At 38.5% G+C, this 24,081-nt stretch overlaps 1 protein-coding gene across 2 annotated transcripts in view; it reads right to left on the bottom strand.

Annotated features, from left to right (window-relative positions):
- TMEM131 (transmembrane protein 131) overlaps positions 1 to 24,081 on the bottom strand; it is a 192,757-nt gene that overhangs the window by 73,267 nt on the left and 95,409 nt on the right. For both annotated transcript variants that reach the window (XM_079940485.1, XM_079940486.1), the window contains exons 6-7: positions 6,858 to 6,974; positions 4,272 to 4,394 (exon numbers count right to left, since the gene is read on the bottom strand). In XM_079940485.1, the coding sequence (XP_079796611.1) occupies positions 4,272 to 4,394; positions 6,858 to 6,974 (240 nt within the window). The remainder of the gene's footprint in view (positions 1 to 4,271; positions 4,395 to 6,857; positions 6,975 to 24,081) is intronic.

The raw sequence follows: 24,081 nt of genomic DNA, 5'->3' as shown, positions 1-24,081 counted from the left end.
CCTGCATTGGCAGGCAAGTTCTTAACCACTGAGGCACCAGGGAAGCCCTAAACTATACATTTTTATTTTTATTTATTTTTTTGCGATACGTGGGCCTCTCACTGTTGTGGCCTCTCCCGTTGCGGAGCACAGGCTCTGGACGTGCAGGCTCAGCAGCCACGGCTCACGGGCCCAGTCGCTCCGCAGCATGTGGGATCTTCCTGGACCGGGGCACGAACCCGTGTCCCTTGCATCGGCAAGCGGACTCGCAACCACAGCGCCACCAGGAAAGCCCTATACATTTTTAAAGTGTACAACTTGATGAATTCTGACATGTACACAGGCATGAAGCTACTACTATAATTACAATATTAAATAAACCCTTTACCTCCTAGAGTTTCCTCATGACCTTTGCAATCCACCTGTCACCCTCTGCCCTCTCCCATCCCCAGGCAACCACTGAACTGCTCTTGGCCACTCTACATTAGTCTGTAGTGTCTATAGAGTTTTATATAAATGGAACCATACAGTATGTACTCTTGTGTCTGGCTGCTTTTATTCAGTGTAATTATCTGGAGATCCACCATGTTGTTTTATGTACTAATAGTTCATTTCTTTTTTTTTTTTTGTGGTATGTGGGCCTCTCACTGTTGTGGTCTCTCCCGTTGCGGAGCACAGGCTCCGGATGCGCAGGCTCAGCGGCCATGGCTCACGGGCCCAGCCGCTCTGCGGCATGTGGGATCTTCCCAGACCGGGGCACAAACCCGTGTCCCCTGCATGGGCAGGCGGACTCTCAACCACTGCGCCACCAGGGAAGCCCAGTTCATTTCTTTTTGATTTTATGGATATGCCACAATTTTTGATCCATTTACTTGCTGATGGACATTTGGGGTGTTTCCAGTTTTGGGTCACTACAGATGTTTGGTCACAACGCTGTTATGAACACCACATTGTATACGTCTTTGGGTTTTCACGTGCTTTCCTTTCTCTTGGGTAAATACCAAGGAATAGAAGAGTCATATGGCAGGAGACTTTTCTTTAAAGGCAAGTAACCCTATCTCTTAAAAATAAAGAATATATTTAATTAAATGCAAATTTGGGGTGAATGAGAATGGGTAGAAAACCTTTACTTGTTTTATCACAAAAGTCCTCTAGGAGTACACACAAAAAGGATAAAGCAGGAAAAACAGCAATACTTTAGCATATGCTTAAAGGTTATTGTTTTTGTTTTTTTTGTGTGTGTTGTCATTACAGTGATGCATTTAGCAAAGGCTAATGAGCTAGGATTTTCTCTGAGTACTATCACTTTCCTTCCAATTTATTAGTGTTCCCCTACAGTACTGTGTTAACAGTAACGGCACCTTAACTGATGGGGTGACTGCAGAACTTTTTCTAAAAACCAGAAAACATCATGTATTATTTCATTGAATCTTCCAAGGTATTAAGGACACAAGCCTAACAATGTTTGGAACATAAGATTACAAAGGTAGGCTACTGATAACAGGAAAGGGAATAAGGAAATGAGGACAGATAAAGGCTAAACTATAAAATCAAAGGACAGATTACATTAAAACTAGGACGACACACTCCTGATTTTTAGTCCAGTGCTAGTTTTCCTAATATAATAAAGTTTAGAGAAAAAAAGGAAGCCAACAATATATACAAAATATAATCTATGTAAAAAGATTCCCACGAAGAATGTTAGTTTTTGTGTGCCCACATATCTGCACACAAGCACACAGAAAAAGGCCTGATGTGACACACGGAGATCACATGACGGGTATCGCCGAGGAAGGGTTCAGGGCTGGAGCTGTGCTAATGTAACAGTCACCTGCTACATGTGGTTATTTAAATTGAAATTAATTGAACTAAAGTAAAACTGAATGTTCAGCTCTTCAGCCATCCCAGCCACAAGTTCAGGTGCTCAACGGCCACCTGTGGCTGGTGGCTGCTGCACTGGACAGAGCAGACACTGAACTCTTCCATCAGCACAGGGAGTTCTGCTGGACAGCATTGGACCGGAAGGTAGCAAGTTCAAAGGGACTTTTGCCTCACACGTTTGAATTGCTGACATTCCTTTTTCAATGAGAACATACTCGTGTGTTTGTGTTGTATAATGAACAAATCAGATGTAATTTCTTGCTTTACAATACTATCTTAAATTTAAGGACAAGACTCATATTATAGGACTCCCAGGTTAAGAGTGCCTTCCACACAACCTACCAGTTATAAAGGCAATTAAGTCACAGGAATGTGACAGACATGATAGTGACTATAGTTAAACTATACCGTATACTTGAGACTGATATAATGTTGTATGTCAGTTATACCTCAATTAAAAAAGCGCCCATCAGATAGGGACTTGGATTTTCCCTTTAAAAAAAAAGCACTCCAGGGGCTTCCCTGGTGGTGCAGTGGTTGAGAGTCCGCCTGCCGATGCAGGGGACACGAGTTCGTGCCCCGGTCCGGGAAGATCCCACGTGCCGCGGAGCGGCTGGGTCCGTGAGCCATGGCGGCTGAGCCTGCGCGTCTGGAGCCTGTGCTCCGCAACGGGAGAGGCCACAACAGTGAGAGGCCCGCGTACCGCAAAAAAAAAAAAAAAAAAGCACTCCAGAAAAACAATCTATTGTTTCTAAGAGGGCAACTTTGGCTTTCCATTTGCTCTCCTGTGCGCTGATGAAAAGTCCGTTGTGGTAAATCTTGAATTGAAATGTTATATAACTGAAAAAGACTAGATGAACAAAAGAAAAAAATCACTATTGAATTCAGAGATAATTTTTCTAGATTATAGCTTGATGACTCCAAAGGCTGAGGAGCAAAGGTGCAGACTGTAAGGCTACTAAGGTAACCGTAGATTAGCCAACATCTGCTGAGTCTGTAACCTCCATCCTTCCAAGCAGGAAGCGAGACCCTCAGTCCGTGGTGTGGCAACCACAGAGAGGGCACATCCCTGGGTGCTTTGTAACACTGCTGCTACAGAAGAGTGTGGCAACTCATGCGGCAGGGTCTGAGAGGACAGTTTTTATGTCTTGGACTGAAAACAGTCAAGAAAAGAAAAATAGCAAGAATTTATGAGGTTTCTGTATAGATTTGTAATAAAAGTTAGCCAGAACAGGGAAAATTCACCATTATCCAAAGTAGCAAAAGGATATAAACGACAGACTGATGATGGAGAGGAAATACTTTTCACTTGTAAAAGCAGGAGACAAGAGCATTTTCCTCTTTTATGATCAAGATATCCAGCTACAAATAATCAAAATTTGGGTGGAGTATTTTTATTCATAGCTATCCTCACCCAGTGTCAGCCAAGTTTGGGGGTGAAACCTCTCTTGCTACTAAATTCCTAAGCATTTCATAATCCCAGCTCTGAATATCTTGTCTTGTTCTTTCTTGTTTTCACCTTCACTGTTTATGAGCCCTTCTACCAGGGGGTTCTAAGATGGCAAAAACCATTTCGGTTGCCAAAGCGCTGTGGCTTACCACGATGCACGGTATTTTCCCTCCACCTGCCATTTTCAAGCCACCACTAAGTTCTGCAGTACTGGGGTCCTAAAGAACTCTACGGGCCCTGGGTGTGGACATTAAGGACTGTTCTGGAAAGCATCCACATCTCCTTCCAACACAGACAACAAAACTAGAAGCTACAGTGGCAGCAAATGTTACACGGCTGGAAGTCACTGGGGGCATGGGGTGGGGTTATTATTTTAGGAAATATTTGAAGGAGTGATGCCAGTCACGCCCACTGTCTTAGAGACAAGGGACGAGTGAGGAGGGATTTCAAATGTGAAAATAATTATTACTAAAACATTGGGTAAGATATGAGTTGGATTTTTTAAAATAAAAATATAAGTTGGCTTTTAATCAGTGGTTCTATACTACCCTTTCCTTGGATTTTAATTTCCAGGCTGCCATCACGAAAAACTTATTATTATTAGAAATAAATACGAATACTGGCTTAAAAAATTTATACTGGGACAGAAGGAGCTGAAGGCAAGAAAAGCAGTGGCCTTGTATAGATGAAAACTCTTCTTAAATTACATGTACAGGTGCTTAAAACTAACACCAGAGAAACCACAGTCATTTTAAAAATGGTTCCAAAAATTCGATAACTGGACTGATATAACCCCAAATTCAGACTACAAGCTGCAATAAAATAATACCTCTCTTTAGTACTATTATTCAGTACCACGTTATTTTAAATAGTCTTGAAAACTGTAACAAACTGAGATTTCACGTTAAGCATTAATTTCCACTAAAGTTAAACACATTCAAAATCACCACCATAAACTCACCTGTAAAGGCTCACTGTGAGGATTGTGTATGTTTATTATAGGCGAGAAACTGCTATTCACAGGGACTCTGGCCCCAAGGAACGGCCTCAGTCGGTATGGATTTGGAACTCCAATACCAAATACCTGATTCCAAGGAGGAAAAAAAATGCAATTTTAGTTGCTTTTAGAGTTTTAGAACATTTTTATAGTTATAACTGATTGATCTAGGGAAAACTGGTGAGGTTAACTTATGGAAAAAATCGTAACTCCCTTTAAAAGGAGCACACATGTAGTTTCTATACTTGTTTGGCTACCTATTTGATATACATAAAATTCTTGATACTCATCAAGAATATATATATATATTCTTTTATATATATATATATATATATATATAAATGCACATATATATACATTTGGAATGATTTCTATATTAGAAATTAGTAGTCCTTCACGAGGTCATGGGATAGACAAAAGGAGGAAACAGGGAATTAAAAGATTTCCCTGTTCCAACCATCAGAAGATGGATGTAGGGCCCAGACAATCTCTTAAATACGAAGCACAGTCCCAGGTCATTCCTCCATAGGAATGTGGGCTGACCAAACAGGGTGAGCCAGTCATTCAATGACAACTATTTATTAAGTGCCTATGATGTGCTAGGTACAACCACAGGCACTGCTGAACAATTCAACAGTGAACGAGACAGATAATGTGCCTGCTCTTATGAAACTCACATCCTAATATTAGGGACAGCCTAGCTAACAATAAAAAGGTTTAGAAAAATGGGTAATGTGATACAGAGTAACTGGGTGGAGCGAGGGTGGGAATATTCTTTAAGAGAGGGTGGATGGGAAATGACGTGAACTGACGTCACCTGATAGATGAGAACAAGCCAACAGTGAAAGTGTATTCTGCAAGGGGAAGTACACAGGCAAAGGGCAGGAGGCAGGAAAGGGTGTGGCTTGTTTGGAGACAAAGAATAAGATGAGAACCATGGTCAAATGGGATGAGGTGGGAGAGCTACACGGGAGTCAGATCCTTAGAGCCTTGTTGGCCTTGGTCAGAAGCTTTCACTTTGCTCTGAGAGCAATGGGAAAACATAAGGATTTACGTGAGGAGCTGACTGGATCTGATTTATGCTCAGAGAATATCACTCTGGCTACAGAGTGAACAATGCACTGTAGGAGGGGCTGTGGAGGAGAGGAAGGGCAGTCAGGAGGCTCCTGTGTCGTCATCCAGTGAGAGGTGGGGATGGCCTGGGAGCAGTGGGGGTGAAGAGGAGAGAGGTAGACAGACTCAAGGTACATTTAAGAGAAAGACGTGGTGAAAGACTAGATGCGAAGAGGTGAAGACACCGGCACTGAGGCTCACCTTGAGAACAACCTGATCATGACCCTCAGGTCACCCGTGGGCCACAAACTCCTAGGTCAGTTGGGGGCACCATTGTAGGGCACAGGTCTTCATATTCTCACGGTGGTCTTTTTATTTACTCAACAAGTATATGCCAAGTGCTCTGTACAGCATGTCAAAGTTATTCATCTGTACTGGCTTCAAAAGTATATACTGCCTATCAAACAACCACTAAAGACTTGTGCACCATAAATCAGCATAAGATATGATTCCTGACTAAAATGGAATGTTTACTCTGACACTAATTTCCAAAATACATGAAGTGTCCTGGGTAGTGGAGAAGAAATGTTCAAAAACAAAAGCATAAAAACTGTAAAGTAAGACACTAGCCAAGTAAGGATTTAAACAATTGAGTTCCACGGGCAATATAGCTCAGTGGTTAAGAGGATGGTCTTTGTAGTTATAAAGACATGGGTTTGAATCCCTGCTCAGTAACTTACTAGTAGCATAATTATTTAACCTTTCTCAACTTCACCTTACTCATCTAAAAAAGTGAGAATAACAGTATCCGTAATGCAGGCAGAAGTGCATGTAAAGTGTGTAGCACAGTGTCAAATAAGTAATTATTCTTAGTAATCTTGATATATAAAAATCTTGATTCACAAAACATTCACTTTCTTTAATAACCCAAACAATGACTGCACATAGAAAAGAGTTTATCAAAAATTTTAAACAATATAATTACCAAAGAAAAGCAGGCACATAAGTTTTGATCCTGAAACTATTATCACTTCGTAAGCGTGCAAAAAGTAAAAAAAAAAAAAAATCTAGAGTCACTGTGAAAATATTTTTAACTGTTCTTTTGCCAACCAATCTTACAGTAACACTTTAGCTGTAGCTTTAAGAGCATTTGTTTCACAGTCTGATGTGAACAGGGATATTCACAAACACAGCTGTAAGTATAAAAATGCTCAGTATTACGTAACAACCTAAATGGGAAAAGAATTTGAAAGAGAATAGATACACATATATATATATAACTATGCCACTTTGCTGTACACCTGAAACTATTACAACACTGTTAATCAACTATACTCTAATATAAAATTAAAAGTTTTAAAAAAATTCTCTGAATCTAAACTCTTACATTTTCCCTTATCCCCTGAATTTTTGAAAAGAGTTCCCAAAAGGTTGTCATATGACAGGTTGAAGATGATAACTGTATTTTATAAATAAAGTTTTCATTCTGATTCTTACCTGGTAAGTGAATACCCCATGATTAGATGTATTAATAAATAAAGTATTTTCTACATTTCCTACTACTCTTGCAAGAAAAACTACATCAAATGATGTATTTCCTCCTGGAAGAATTTTCTGAAAAAGAAAAGCAATAAATAAAGTTAAATTAGTAACCAAAAAATCAGATCATGGTGACCACAATTAGATAGCTAAAGTTCTCGGGACTTCCCTGGTGGTCCAGTGGTTAAGAATCCTCCTGCCAATGCAGGGGATGCGGGTTCAATCCCTGGTCAGGGAAGTAAGATCCCACATGCTGCAGGGCAACTAAGCCTGTGTACCGCAACTACTGGGCCTGTGTGCTCTAGAGCCTGCGTGCCACAACTAGAGAGAAGCCCACGTGCTGCAACAAAGAGCCTGTGTGCCTCAACGAAAGATCCTGCGTGCTGAAACTAAGACCCGACGCAGCCAAAAAAAAAAAAAAGATAGCTAAAGTCTTCTAAAACATCTTAAAATCATTTGCATAAACTAGCCTTTTCCTCCTAAAGGTTTAAGGTTTAAATTAGCCAAACTATTTTGCAATGGGAAAAAAAAGATGTCTTCATATTGGATGTCACATATCTTTGTCAATCATGATTCTAAAACCCTGTACAACAGATGGTTCCCTTGAATTCTGTTCATTCAACAATAACTTGGCTGGAATGAAGTACCTAATTACAGGCTCTTCCAACATCAGACGATCAAGGAGGAGCTGAGCTGAAGCCGAGCTTCTTATACAGATGTTCTACTCTACTACTGAGTAGACACTTGTACTATCTGAATAAACAAATAAGCCCAGCCTCAACCTCTTGACCTCTGTCGTCCATTCACAAAGGGCACAAAATGTGCCAGCAACTTACATTAAAAAAGAAGGGAGCCTTGGTAACACATGCAGGAACTCCTTCCTGTTACCTTGTGTAGAGACTGAGAATGTCACGGTGGTTAGCAAACTAAATTTTATTACAACAAAACAATAGGGCTGCTTCATGAAGTTTGAGAGACTGCAAATGCAGTTCTGCCTGCAATGAAGCCTTAAAATGCATTTTAATATGTAAAGTCATTAACTTCTCTCATTCTGCCTCTGTGGCTAGAACTCTAAAATGCTCCCCAAATTATAGCTTAAAATATATGGCACTGAGATGTCTGTCTTTACCTTTGGATGTAGAAAGCTGGGAATTTCTCCTGCATTATCAAAAAGAATAATCTGCAAAACCATAACTTTTCTTGAATGCATCACAGTTTGTGTATCAACTAGCCCCAAACTTAAGGAAAGACAAGCACCTTCGAGAAGAGATAGAATGTGAATACTGGCTCACCCATGACAGAGAATGGGAAGAAGATGAGGCTAACGTACAAGACAGTAAAATGAATTCAGCTAAAATTTTTACACACTGCTAAATGCCGAGTGTGGGCGACAGAACTCTGGTGCATAGAATCCCTAGAAGCTATAGATGCTAGATGGAGGTCACACTTGAGCCAAAAAATCAGTAATAGGATACTGGTAAACAATACACTTCTAAATAACCCACTGGTCAAATAAGTAGTCACAAAGGAAATTATAAATTATTCTGAATCAACTGGAAATGAAAACACAACATATCAAAATTTAAAGCAATACTCTTTTTTTTAAATAGATCTTTATTGGAGTATAATTGCTTCACAATACTCTGTTAGTTTCTGTTGTACAACAAAGGAATCAGCCATATGCATACATATATCCCCATATCTCCTCCGTCTTGAGCCTCCCTCCCTCCCTCCCTATCCCACCTCTCTAGGTCATCGCAAAGCAAGGAGCTGATCTCCCCGTGCTATGCTGCTGTAAAGCAATACTTGGAAGGAAAATTACAGTATTACACGCTTATCTTGAAAAGAAATGTCTCAAATCAATAATCTATGTTTCCACCTTGAGAAACTAGAAAAAGAGTAAATTAAACCCAAAATAAAGAAAAGGAAAAATATTAGACAAGAGCTTAAAATAATGAAATAGAAAATGGAAAAATAGTGAAAAATCAGTAAAACCAAAACAGTCCATAAAACTGATAAAACCCTAAACAGAATGACCAAAAGTAAAAAGGAGGAAGATGAAAATATAAGAAACTGAAATGTGGACATCATAATACAACCTTTACACATACAAAGGATGATAAAGGAATATTACAAACAACTCTATGCCCATAAATTTAATAGCTAGAAGAAATAGATACATTCTTTGAAAAACAATCTGCTAAAGCCCATTTGAAACAAAATTGCCAGAACAGTCTTACAACCATTAAAAAAAATTTAATTTGTAGTTAAAAAACCTTCCCACAAGGAAAAGCCCAAGCCCAGATGGTTTCACTGGTAGAATGGTAGAGTTCTACACCAACCATTAAATAACACCTATCTACATAAGCTTTCAGCATACAGAAGAGAACACTTCCCACTTCATTTCATGAGTCTAGTATTACCTTTATACCAAGACCAGACAAAGATGTGACAAGAAAAGAAAACTACAAGCCAACATCCCTCACGAATGTAGACATGCAATCATTTACAAAGTATCGGCAAACTGAATCCAGCCAACATAAAAAAAGATAACACATCATGATCAAGTGGTTTTTATCATGACAATGAAATTCTGAATCCAGCCAACATATAAAAAAGATAACACATCATGATCAAGTGGTTTTTATCAGGACAATGAAATTCTAGCTCAACATTCAAAAATCAAACCAATGTAATTGATATTATCAACATACTAAAGAAGAAAAATCCTTTCAGTAGGTGCATAAAATAATTTGACAAAATTCAGCATCCATTCATGATTAAAAATCTCAGTAAACTAAGTCAATAGAAGAGAACTTCCTCAACCATATAAAGAGCATCTACAAAAGACCTAGAGATACCAGACTTAATGGTGAATGACTGAATGCTACTCTCCCTCACCCCCAATGTGGAACAAGGCAAGGATGTCCTCTCTCATGACAGCTATTCAACATTGTATTGGAAGTACTTGCCAGTACAATGAGACAAGAAAAATAAATAGAAAGCATATACATTAGAAAGGAAGAAAGGTCTGTTTTTAATCACAGATAACATGGCTGCCTATATAAAAATTCCCAAAAATAAACTTCAAAAATGCTCATAAGAGCTAATAAGAGTTTAATGAAGTTGCAGGAATCAAGGTCAATATACAATAATCAATTGTATTTCCCTATCTTAGCAATAAACACTGGAATTCTAATTTTTAAAAAAGTATCATTTACAATAACATGCACACACAAAAATATAAATCTAATAATATGCAAGTTCTGTGAGCAGAAAATGACAAAGCATTGCTTAAAGTAATAAAAGAAGACTTAAAAAAATGGAGAGATATACTGTGTTCATAGATAGGAAGATAATATTGTTCAGATGTTAATTCTCCCCCAATTGATTTATGTATCCACCGTAACTGCAATAAAAATTTCAGCCTAAGGAGAAACTAAATACAATGTGAAATAAGATCCTAGAACAGAAAAAGTACATTGATAGAAAACTGTTAAAATTCATATAAGTTTTTAGTTAACAGTACTTTACAAATGTTAATTTCCTGGTTTTGATAATTATACTATGATTATACAATATAAGAACTTAGCATTAGGAGAAACTGGGTGAGGAATACAAGATTATCTGTACTTAGTTATCTATATGTTTAAGATTAATTCAAAAATATGTTAAAAAGAATCTTAGCAAGAGGTTTAAAAAAAGAAATTGACAAGCTGATTCTAAAATTCAGATGGCAAGAAAAAGGAATAAGAAGAGCAAAACCATTTTAAAAAAGGAAAACGAAACTGAAGGGTTCACACTGCAATTCCAGGAACTACTAAAAACCTAGTGTAATCAAGGCAGTGTGGTTATTGGTGAAAGGGTTGACATATTAGATATCTATTAGATACACATTAGAACGTAATGGGAAGTCTAAAAAAACAGGCCCACATATTCAATGTCAACTGACTTTGACAAAAATGCAGCGGTATTTCAATGAGAAAGGATAGTCTTTTTAACCAACAGTACAGTAACGACTGTGTATACATATGCAAAACAAAACAAAATAACTCTTAATCTATATCTCACGCCATAAACAAACATTAACTCAAAAAGGATCACAGACCTAAATGTAAAATCTGAAACTATTAAACTTCTGGAATAAAAATTGGAGAAAATCTTTGTGACTTCAGTTTAGGCGAATAGTTCTTAGCTACAAGTCCAAAAGCATAACCCATAAAAGAAAAATTTGATAAGCTGGACTTCGTGGAAATTAAAAACTTCTGTTATTTGAAAGATTTTATAAAGAGGATGAAAAGACATGCTACAGACTAGAAGAAAAGATCTGCAAATCACATATATGATAAGGAAACTTGTTGTACTCCTTGGAAGTATTTAGTGAAGTTTTAAAGGAAATAAGTTGATTTGCAGCATTACATTTAGTAGTTATGTGCTTCTTTGAGAATGCCAGATGTGGCTGTCTTCAGTCTGTTACATGGACAAACATTCCTTAGTACAAAGATTTCTTTGAAAACAGATTTCAGTATTTGTTCAAAGCTGTTAAAAGCATTATATCCTGGGAGAAGAAAGAGGCTGGATACAAGAGTACAGGTTCTCTTTGATAGTTCCTAATATCCAATCAACTCTTTATAACTTAAAGACTGGAATACTTTAAGAAGATGCTGAGATACACAGAACAAATCTTTTCTTTCTTTCTTTTTTTTTTAGTAACAGGGAAAATCTACTCCCAAATGACAATTAACAATGTAACAAAACAGTGATGAAACAGAACAATAAACTCAGGCTCAGGAATGTAATCTTCCCATAAGAATTCATCAGATTTGCTACAATTCATCCTTTTGTTCCCTCTGGTACAACAAACTTCCTAAATAAAATAAATTTAGTTTGATTAAAAAAAAAAAGACAACAGTAGGAAAAAGTAATGAAGACGACACAAGGTGTGCTAACTTTAGTTTTAAATTATCTGCAGCAAAGTCTCACATATTTGTACCATAGATCAGAGTCCCTGGCCTTTTGCTCCCTTGGTGATCTCACCCAGGTCCATGGATTCACATCTTTACTTCTATTTCGAGTCTAGTCCTTTCCCTCATACACCAGACTTCAACTGCCTACTTGGCACCCCCAGCTGGACGTCTAGGAGACATGCCAAATCTAACACGTCCAAAACTGAACTACTGACCACACTCCCGAAACCTACTCCACCCTCAGCCTTTGCCGTCTCAGCTGATGGCAACTGTCTTCCTAGTTGCTCAGGACAAAAACTCTGGAGTCCACCTTGACTATTCTCTTCCTCTCAATCCCACCTCAGAAAATCCTATTCCTACCTTGAAAATATACCCCCAATGCAGCTTTCTTCACTTCTTCACTCTGCTCAGAGTAATCCTGCCCTGAGTCCTGCGACAGCCAAGGTAACTAGTGTCCCCGATTCTCCCCTTACCCTTCTTCAGTCTATTTCTGATAAACAGTGATCCTTAGAAAACATAACCTATCATTCATTCCTCTGCTCAGAATCCGGGATGGCCTCCCATTTCAATCACAGCTTCTAAGACCCTTCACAGTCTGTCCCTTCCCACCCCCCCCTTTACTTCTGCTCTCACCCTTGCTCACTCTGGTCTAGCTACACTGTCCTCTTTGCTCACCAGTTGTGTTTCCACATTGGAGACCCTGCTGCCTGAACGCTGTCTGGAATGTTCTTCTTCCACACATTCCATTTCCCCCCCTACAGTCTTCTCCCTTACCTCCGTCAAGTCTGTTCAAATGTCACCCTCTGAAAGAAGCCTACTCTGACCATCCTGTTTAAAACTGGAGGAGTGATGTCAGCATCCTGGTGGTGTAAGACATTCCTCCTTTTTGTCCTCCTTTTAAAACAACGGGTTAGACATCCATCGACAAACAGAAGTGCCTCTGTGGGACTTGGGGAATACAACACCACACGCCTGAGGATCTGGGAGCTGTCTTGCCCGCCTGTGCATCTGGAAACAGGCCGTGGGACAAATGAACCTGCCCCAACCCCTCTCACTGCAGCTGGGAAAAAAACCTAGAGACTGCTGACCTGGGCAGATACTGATGGACAAGAGATAATGTGCAGAAGTCTAACTTTCCCAAGGAGATATTCCAGCATGCCATTGGAGGAAAAAAAAAAAAAAAAGAGTTTGGTTGCAGTGGAGATAGTAAGAGGAATTTTCCCAGGGCCAACTCCCCCACCCATGCTAAGGCAACAGTGCATGGGATGGTGACCTCTCCTGGGCGGGGGTGAGGGGGTGGGGGGAGGAGAGCACCCTGAGCGAGTGAGTGCCCAACTCCTCCAGCTGTGCAGGATGTGGCTGGGAATCCTGTTTCCACTAGCACCCAGAGTACTGAGGTGGGACTTCCATAACTGGGGGAGGCAGGAGATCAGGAAAGAGGCAGATAAAAATATCAAAGGGCATTAAAGGTAGGCAGTTCCTGCTGACTGTGCTCAGGACTGCAGCAGGAAGTTCATCCAGGAGTCTCTGGAGTATCTCACTGGAGGATCTCCCCACTAGGTCTGCAGGCACCCCCAATGCCCCAAGAGCTAAATCCACACCTCCCCCAACTCTGCAGACGGCTCCTCGTGTGCACTCCCAAGTTAGCAAGAGCAAGTCCGGTACATGGACTGCTATCAGAAGAACATACCAGGATGTGTGCGCAAGGGAGAAAGCACAAACTTGAGCTATAGCGCCACCACCTTCTGAAAAACCCTAGACATATAACAGCACCAATGAACAGTACACCCCATCTGAAGGCAACTAGTAAAGATTTAAGGAGGTGGGACTGCTACTTCAAATGTAAAAGCAGCAACACAAAATTGTAAGAAATGTGAAAAATCAAAGAAACATATCATCACCAAAAGAACAGTAGTTCAACAACTGAGCTCAAAGTTACAGAATTCTGTGGTCTAGGTGATAAAAGATTTAAAATAGCTGTTTTTTTGTTGGCTTTTTTTTGTGCGGTACACAGGCCTCTCACTGTTGTGGCCTCTCCCACTGCAGAGCACAGGCTCGGGACACACAGGCTCAGTGGCCATGGCTCACGGGCCCAGCCGCTCCGCGGCATGTGGGATCTTCCCGGACCGGGGCACGAACCCGTGTCCCCTGCATAGGCAGGCGGACTCTCAACCACTGCACCACCAGGGAAGCCCCAAAATAGCTGTTTTGAAGAAACTCAACAAGCTACAAGAAAACCCAGAAAGATAATCCAACAAAATCTCAAAAACATACACGATCAGGCTTCCATGGTGGCACAGTGGTTAAGAATCCGCCTGCCAATGCAGGGGACATGGGTTCGAGCCCTGGTCTAGGAAGATCCCACATGTCGTGGAGCAACTAAACCTGTGCACCACAACTACTGAGCCTGTGCTCTAGAGCCCATGAGCCACAACTAATGAGCCCACGTGCCACAACTACTGAAGCCTGCGCGCCTAGAGCCCATGCTCCGCAATGAGAGAAGCCACTGCAATGAGAAGCTTGCGCACGGCAACGAAGAGTAGCCCCTGCTCACCGTAACTAGAGAAAGCTCCACAGCAACAACGAAGCAACGAAGACCCAACGCAGCCAAAAACAAATAAATAAAATAAGTAAATTTAAAAAAATACATGATCAAAATGAGATATTTACCAAAGAGAAAGAAATCACAAAAAAGAACCAAACAGAAATTTTAGAGCTAAAGATTTCAATGAATGAAATGAAAAATGCAATGGAGAGCATCTGCAGTAGGTTACATAAAATGGAAAATAGAATAAGTGAGCTAGAGGGCAGGAATTTTGAAATAACACAGCACAGAACAAAGAAAAAAAGAATGAAAAAGAGTGAAGAAAGCCTATGTGATCTATGGAGTTCCATCAAAAAATATTAGAATAATCAGAGCTCCAGAAGAGAAGGGAAAGGGGGCAGAAAATTTATTTAAAGTAATAATAGCTGAGCACTTCCCAAACCTGGGGAGAGACTTGGACATCCAAGTTCACGAAGCTAACAGATTACCCTATTATCTAAAGCAGAAAGCCTTTCACCAAGATGTATTATAATGAACGTGTCAAAAATCAAAGAAAAAGAGAGAATCCTAAAAGGAGTCAGAGAAAAAAAGATTGTAACCTACAAAGAAAACATATTAGGCAATCAGCAATTTCTCAGCAGAGACCCTACTGTCAAGGAGACAGTGGAATGACAAATCAAAGTGTTGAAAAAAACCTGCCAGCCAAAAATACTCTATTCAGCAAAGTTATACTTCAAATATGAACGATTTCTCCCAGACAAACAAAAACTGAGGAATTTCATCACCCTTACACCTGCCTTGCAAGAAATGCTGAAGAGAGTTCTTCAAGCTGAAATCAAAAGATGCTAATCAGCAACATGAAAACATACAGAAGTATACAACACTCTAGTAAAGGTAAATGTACAATCAGACAGAGAAAACTTAATTCTGTAATAGGACGGTGTGTTAACCACTTAACTACAGTATAAAGTTTAAGGAGAAGATTATTAAAAATAATTACAGTGACTATAATTTGTTAATAAATACACAATATAAAAAGAGGTAAATAATGACACCAAAACACATTAAAGGGAGGGAGTAAAAAGGTAACACTTTTGCATGACATCAAAATTAAGTTGCTATCAATGTAAAATGGACCATTTTATCTAAAGATATTTTATGTAAGCCTCATGGTACCAAAAAGCAAAAACCTAGAGTAGATTCACAGAAGGTAAAGAAAGGGGAAACAGAATATAACACCGTGGAAAATCACCAATTTACAAAGGCAGGCAGAAACAGAGGGGAAAGGAAACAATGGAAATATAAAATAAACAGAAAGCCATTAATGAGATGGCACTGGGAAGTCCTTACATGTCAATAATTACTCTAATGTAAATGGACTGAATTCACCAACCAAAGGCACAGAGAGGCTGGATGGATAAAAACACAAGACCCAACTATATGTTGCCTCCGACTCACTTCAGATTTAATGAAACACATAGGCTCAAAGTGAAGGGATAGAAAAAGAAATTCAGGACTTCCCTGCTGGCACAGTGGTTAAGAATCCGCCTGCCAGTGCAGGGGACACGGGTTTGAGCCCTGGTCCAGGAAGATCCCACATGCGGCGGAGCAACTAAGCCTGTGCGCCACAACTACTGAGCCTGCGCTCTAGAGCTTGAGAGCCACAACTACTGAGCCCACATGCCACAACTATTGAAGCCCACGTGCCTAGAGCCCATGCTCTGCAACAACAGAAGTCACCACTGCAATGAGGAGCCCGTGCACGGCAACAAAGAGCAGCCCCCGCTCGCCAAAACTACAGAAAGCCCGCGCACAGCAATGAAGACCCAACACAGCCAAAAAATTAAATAAATAAATAAGAAAAAAAGAAATTCAATGCAAGTGGAAACCAAAGGAAAATGGGGTTAGCTATACCTATATTAGACAAAATAGACTTTAAGTAAAAAATGGTAACAAGAGACAAAAAGGTCATTACATAATAAAGGGGTCAATTCATCAAGAAGATGTAATAATTATAAATATATGCACTAACATTGGAGAACCTAAATATATTAACAAATATCAACAGGTTTGAAGGGAGAAATAGGCAAGAATACAATAATAGTAGGGGACTTTGATATCCCACTTTCAGCAATGGATAGATCATCCAGACAGAACATCAACAAGGAAACACTGGACTTGAACCATACATTAGACCAAATGGACCTAACAGACATTTATAGGTCATTCCATCCTATAGCAGCAAATACATATTGTTCTCAAGTGCACACAGAGAAGAATAAGTTGGAAATCATATCAAGTATTTTTTTCAGACCACAGTGGTATTAAACTAGGAATCAACAAGAAGAAAGCTGGAAAATCTACAATTATGTGGAAATTAAACAACATTCTCTTCAACAACCAATGGGTCAAAGAAGAAATTAAAAGAGGAATAAAAAATAACATTGAACAAATGAAAATGGAAAAAAAACATACCAAAATCTACGGAATGATGCAAAAGCATTCTGAAAAGGATAAACTTAGTTTATAGTAATAAATGCATATTTTAAGAAAACAGAAGGATCTCAAATAAACATTCTAACTTCACACCTCAAGGAACTAGAAAAAGAACAAATTAAGCCCAAAGTTTGCAGTACAGAAATAACGAAGATCAAAATGTAACACAGGCCAGAAAAACAACAGAAAAAAAAAAATCAACAAAACTAAGAGCCAGTTTTTCAAAAAGATAAACAAAATTGACAGATCAAGAGCCACATTAACCAATAAAAAAGAAGACTCAAATAAATAAAATCTGAAATGAAACAGGAGACATACTACAGAAATACATAGGATCATAAAATACCAGTATGAGCAATTCTATGCCAACAAGCTGGATAACCTAGAAGAAATGGATTAATTCCTAGAAACACACAACCTACCAAGACTGAATCAGGAAGAAACAGAAAATCTCGATAGATCAATAATGAGTTAGGAGATTGACTCAGTAATCAAAAACCTCCCAAAACAGAAAACTCCAGGACCAGATGGCTTCACTTGTGAGTTCTATCAAATACTTAAGGAAGAATTAATGTCAATCTTTCTCAAACTCTTCCAAAAAGTAAGAGAAGGGAACACTTCCAAACTCATTTTATGAGGTCAGCATTACCTTGATACCAAAGCCAGACAAGGACACTACAAGAAAACTATAAACTATATCCCTGATGAATACAGATGCAAAAGTTCTCAAAAACTATTAGCAAAGTGAATTCAGCAACACAATAAAAAAGCATTTGACAAAATACAGCATCTTTTCATGATAAAAACCCTCAACTGATTTGGTATAGATGAAGCACACCTCAACATAATAAAGACCACATACAAACACACAAAGCTAACATCACACTCAATGATAAAAATCTGAAAGCTTCCCCTTAAAATCAGAAACAAGACAAGGGTGCCCACTCTCACCACTCTTATTCAACATAGTACTGGAAGGTCTAAGTTAAAGCAATTAAGGCAAGACAAAGAAATAAAAGGCATCAGAAGTGGAAAGGAAAAGCTGTCATTATTTGCAGGTGATATGATCTTATATATAGAAAATCCTGAAGACTTAACCAAAAAACTGCTGGAACTAATCAAAAAATGCTGTAAAGTTATAGGATATAAAATCAACACACAGAAACCAGTTGTGCTGCTACACACTAACAATGAAACATCTGAAAAAAAAAAACGATTCTACTCACAATAGCATCAAAAACAATAAAATACCTAGTAATAAATTTATCCAAGGAGGCGAAAGATCCTGTATAATGAAAACTGTTAAGACCCTGATAAAAAGAAGTTGAAGACAAATGGAAAGATATCCTTTATTCATGGCTCAGAAGAATTATGTTTTTAAAATAACCATACTAAGCAAACCCATCTACAGGTTCAATGCAATCTTATCAAAATCCTAGTGGAATTTTTAACAGAGATAAAACAAACCTAAAATTTGTATAGAAACACAAAACAATCGTAAGAACAACAAAACTGGAGGCAGCAAACTTCCTGCTTTCGAACCATACTATAAAGCTACAGAAATTAAAACGGTATGGTTCTGGCATAAAAATAAAACATGTAGACCAGTGGAACAAATAGCCTAGAAATAAACCTCTGCATATATGGTTATCTAATATTTGACATGGGAGCCAAGAACACTCAATAAGGAAAGGTTGTCCTGCTATATCATTGCTACTGCTATATCACATTTGTTCAATTCCCATTAACATGTATGGATATCAGAAATAGAACAAAAAATGTCCAGGTCTCTACATATAATTAAAAAATAATCATTAATATTCATTAATGACTTTCAACCTATGAGAAGAGATTGTTTACTATATTAAGCATACTAAAATAAATGGGTAAAAACATTTTCATTTTAGCCATAGATTGAAACAAAGTGTATCCTAATTAATCTTCAGTTTACCTGAAAAGGTAATCAAACAAAAGGCTCTACAGAATCAAGGAAAATATACTTTTTGTTTGCTCACCAATGTCTACAAGGCACCCATTTCCACAATTCTATGGTAATTAAAATTTGACTATTATAGAGTATTAAAAAAATCTGTATTTTTTGTCACAAGCCATACATTACATATTTTATGGCCAATATGCAGTATAGCCATGAAGATGAACAGGTCTAAACTGCAGTCTTAATATTATGTAATTTTAATTATAATTAATTAGACAATTATAGTTAGTCAACAGATAATTATAAACGACAATTATTAGGAGTTATATATAGAAAAACGAATTGTCACACAACCACATTCCTTTTATTACCCTTGTTCTTGATTTCCAGGTGATCTCAGAATCAAAACCTTAGTAAGGGGTATTATTTATATGTGTGTATGTGTTAAAATACAGTTATGTAACACTTAGCCTTTTAAATAATAACTATTCTACTTTGTATTTCCTACTGGTTGCTTAACGTAGAGATGATACTGGTTAATAATCAACAACTTAAGTGACTTACAGGAAATGTTTTACTCTCAAAGAAATATGATCTGACCAGGAATTCTAAAGATGACAAGGCAATTAGAGTTAGGATAAACATACAGAAAGGTTTTGCTCTCTTGGACATGAGAAACTCTTTTCATTTTTCCCCAAAGGCTCTTATGATAGGCATAAAATTAAGTGGAGGGGAAATAAGGTTATTTCTTCTCCCAAGAGTTAATTCCATCTCTCCTCTCCACTTCTTGAGCTTCTGGAGTCAGTATGTTACTGTAGGGAATAAAAATGAAAAGCAAGAAGAAGAATAAGGAAAAAAAAAAAACTTAAGGTAGCATAGATTTTGGCTATCTCTTTTAAAGCTAAATCTAGAGTACCTAAATGTAGATTTTGATAGGTATAGATTATTTTACTGTTTAATTCTATCTCCTGATACTGGAAAACACAGACTGGCTTTTAACTTTTCTTCGACTATATATACATTGAGATTATCTTTTATTTTTTTCTTAACACCTTTATTGGAGTATAATTGCTTTACAATGGTGTGCTAGTTTCTGCTTTATAACAAAGTGCATCAGCTATACATGTACGTATATCCCCATATCTCCTCCCTCTTGTGTCTCCCTCACACCCTCCCTATCCCACCTCTCTAAGGGGTCACAAAGCACCGAGCTGATCTCCCTGTGCTATGTGGCTGCTTCCCACTAGCTATCTATTTTACATTTGGTAGTATATAAGTCCAGGCTACTCTCTCACTTCGTCCTAGCTTACTCCTTCTGCTCCCCATGTCCTCAAGTCCATTCTCTATGTCTGCGTCTTTATTCCTGTCCTGCCCCTAGGTTCTTCAGAACCGTTTTTTTTTTAGATTCCATATACATGTGTTAGCATACGGTATTTGTTTTTATCTTTCTGACATACTTCACTCTGTATGACAGACTCTAGGTCCACCCACCTCACTACAAATAACTCAAATTCATTTCTTTTTATGGCAGAGTAATATTCCGTTGTATATATGTGCCACATCTTCTTTATCCATTCATCTGTCATTGGACATTTAGGTTGCTTTCATGTCCTAGTTATTGTAAAGAGAGCTGCAATGAACATTGTGGTACATGACTCTTTTTGAATTATGGTTTTCTCAGGGTATAGGCCCAGTAGTGGGATTGCTGGGTCATATGGTAGTTCTATTTTTAGTTTTTGAGGAAGCTCCATACTGTTCTCCATAGTGGCTGTATCAGTTTACATTCCCACCAACAGTGCAAGAGGGTTCCCTTTTCTCCATACCCTCTTCAGCATTTACTCTTTGTAGATTTTTTGATGATAGCCATTCTGACCGGTGTGAGGTGATACCTCATTGTAGTTTTGATTTGCATTTCTCTAATGATTAGTGATGTTGAGCATCCTTTCATGTGTTTACTGGCAATCTATATATCTTCTTTGGAGAAATGTCTATTTAGGTCTTCTGCCCATTTTTGGATTGGGCTGTTTGTTTTTTTGATATTGAGCTGCATGAGCTGCTTGTATATTCTGGAGATTAATCCTTTGTCAGTTGCTTCATTTGCAAATATTTTCTCCCATTCTGAGGGTTGTCTTTTCATCTTATGGTTTCCTTTGCTATGCAAAAGCTTTTAAGCTTCATTAGGTCCCATCTGTTTATTTTTATTTCCATTTCTCAAGGAGTGGGTCAAAAAGGATCTTGCTGTGATTATGCCATGGAGTGTTCTATGTTTTCCTCTAAGACTTTGATGGTGTCTGGCCTTACATTTAGGTCTTTAATCCATTTTGAGTTTATTTTTGTGTATGGTGTTAGGGAGTGTTCTAGTTTTACATGTAGCTGTCCAGTTTTCCCAGCACCACTTACTGAAGAGACTGTCTTTTCTCCACTGTATACTGTTGCCTCCTTTATCAAAGGTAAGGTGACCATATGTGCATGGGTTTATCTCTGGGCTTTCTATCCTGTTCCATTGATCTATATTTCTGTTTTTGTGCCTGTACCATGCTGTCTTGATTACTGTAGCTTTGTAGTATAGTCTGAAGTCAGGGAGCCTGATTCCTCCAGCTTTGTTTTTCTTTCTCAAGATTGCTTTGGCTATTCAGGGTCTTTTGTGTTTCCATACAAATTGTGAATTTTTTTGTTCTAGTTCTGTGAAAAATGCCATTGGTAGTTTGATAGTGATTGCATTGAATCTGTAGATTGCTTTGGGTAGTAGAGTCATTTTCATAATGTTGATTCTTCCAATCCAAGAACATGGTATATCTCTCCATCTGTTTGTATCATCTTTGATTTCTTTCATCAGTGTCTTATAGTTTTCTGCATACAGGTCTTTTGTCTTCTTAGGTAGATTTATTCCTAGGTATTTTATTCTTTTTGTTGCCATGGTAAATGGGAGTGTTTCCTTCATTTCTCTTTCAGATTTTTCATCATTAGGGTATAGGAATGCCAGAGATTTCTGTGCATTAATTTTGTATCCTGCTACTTTATCAAATTCATTGATTAGCTCTAGTTAGTTTTCTGGTAGCATCTTTAGGATTCTCTATGTATACTATCATGTCATCTGCAAACAGTGACAGTTTTACTACTTCTTTTCTTTTCTTTTGTGGTACGTGGGCCTCTCACTGTTGTGGCCTCTCCCGTTGCGGAGCACAGGCTCCAGACGTGCAGGCTCAGCGGCCATGGCTCACAGGCCTAGCTGCTCCGCAGCATGTGGGATCTTCCCGGACCGTGTCCCCTGCATCGGCAGGCGGACTCTCAACCACTGTGCCACCAGGGAAGCCCTACTTCTTCTTTTCTGATTTGGATTCCTTTTATTTCTTTTTCTTCTCTGACTGTGGTGGCTAAAACTTCCAACACTCTGTTGAGTAACAGTGGTGAGAGTGGGCAACCTTGTCTTGTTCCTGATCTTAGAGGAAATGGTTTGTTTTTCACCACTGAGAATGATGTTGGCTGTGGGTTTGTCATATATGGCCTTTATTATGTTGAGGAAAGTTCCCTCTATGCCTACTTTCTGGAGGGTTTTTATCATAAATGGGTGTTGAATTTTGTCGAAAGCTTTCTCTGCATCTATTGAGATGATCATATGGTTTTTCTCTTTCAATCTGTTAATATGGTATATCATGTTGATTGATTTGCGTATATTGAAGAATCCTTGCATTCCTGGGGTAAACCCCACTTGATCATGGTGTATAATCCTTTTAACGTGTTGTTGGATTCTGTTTACTTGTATTTTGTTGTGGATTTTTTCATCTATGTTCATCAATGATACTGGCCTGTAGTTTTCTTTTTTCTGTGACATCTCTGTCTGGTTTGGTATCAGGGTGATGGTGGCCTCACAGAATGAGTCTGGGAGTGTTCCTCCCTCTGCTATATTTTGGAAGAGCTTGAGAAGAATAGGTGTTAGCTCTTCTCTAAATGTTTGATAGAATTCGCCTCTGAAGCCATCTGGTCCTGGGCTTTTGTTTGTTGGAAGATTTTTAATCACAGTTTCAATTTCAGTGCTTGTGATTGGTCTGTCTGTATTTCCTATTTCTTCCTGGTTCAGTCTCAGAAGGTTGTGCTTTTCTAAGAATTTGTCCATTTCTTCCAGGTTGTCCATTTTATTGGCATATAGTTGCTTGCAGTAATCTCTCACTATCCTTTGTATTTCTGCAGTATCAGTTGTTACTTCTCCTTTTTCATTTCTAATTCTATTGATTTGAGTCTTCTCCCTTTTTTTCTTGATGAGCCTGATTGATGGTTTATCAATTTTGCTTATCTTCTCAAAGAACCGTCTTTTAGTGGTTTTTTTTTTTTTTTTTTTTTTTTTTTTTTTTTTTTGAGGTACACGGGCCTCTCACCGTTATGGCCTCCCCCGTTGCAGAGCACAGGCTCCGGACGCGCAGGCTCAGCGGCCATGGCTCATGGGCCCAGCTGCTCCGCGGCATGTGGGATCTTCCCGGACCAGGGCACAAACCCGTGTCCCCTGCATAGGCAGGCGGACTCTCAACCACTGCACCATCAGGAAAGCCCCATCTTTTAGTCTTATTGATCTTTGCTATTGATTCCTTCATTTCTTTTTAATTTATTTCTGATCTGATCTTTATGATTTCTTTCCTTCTGCTAACTTTGGGGTTTTTTGTTCTTCTGTCTGTAATTGCTTTAGGTGTAAGGTTAGGTTTCTTATTTGAGATGTTTCTTGTTTCTTGAGGTAGGATTGTATTGCTCTAAACTTCCCTCTTAGAACTGTTTTTGCTGCATTCCATAGGTTTTGGGCCTTCGTGTTTTCATCGTCATTTGTTACTAGGTATTTTTTGATTTCCTCTTTGATTTCTTCAGCGATCTCTTGGTTATTTAGTAGTGTATTGTTTAGCCTCCATGTGTTTGTATTTTTTACAGATTTTTTTCCTGTAATTGATATCTAGTCTTATAGCATTGTGGTCAGAAAAGATACTTGATACGATTTCAATTTTCTTAAGTTTATTGAGGCTTGATTTGTGACCTAAGGTATGATCTATACTGGAGAATGTTCCATGAGCACTTGAAAGTGTATTCTGTTGTTTTTGGATGGAATGTCCTATAAATATCAATTAAGTCCATCTTGTTTAATGTATCATTTAAAGCTTGTGTTTCCTTATTTTCATTTTGGATGATCTGTCCATTGGTGAAAGTGGGGTGTTAAAGTCCCCTACTATGATTGTGTTACTGTCTATTTCCCCTTTTATG

Source organism: Stenella coeruleoalba (genome assembly GCF_951394435.1).
Source record: "Stenella coeruleoalba genome assembly, chromosome: 13".
Classification (NCBI taxonomy): domain Eukaryota; kingdom Metazoa; phylum Chordata; class Mammalia; order Artiodactyla; family Delphinidae; genus Stenella; species Stenella coeruleoalba.
The sequence above is the reverse complement of the archived record's forward strand: the minus strand, read 5'-3'. Positions and strand labels throughout refer to the sequence as shown.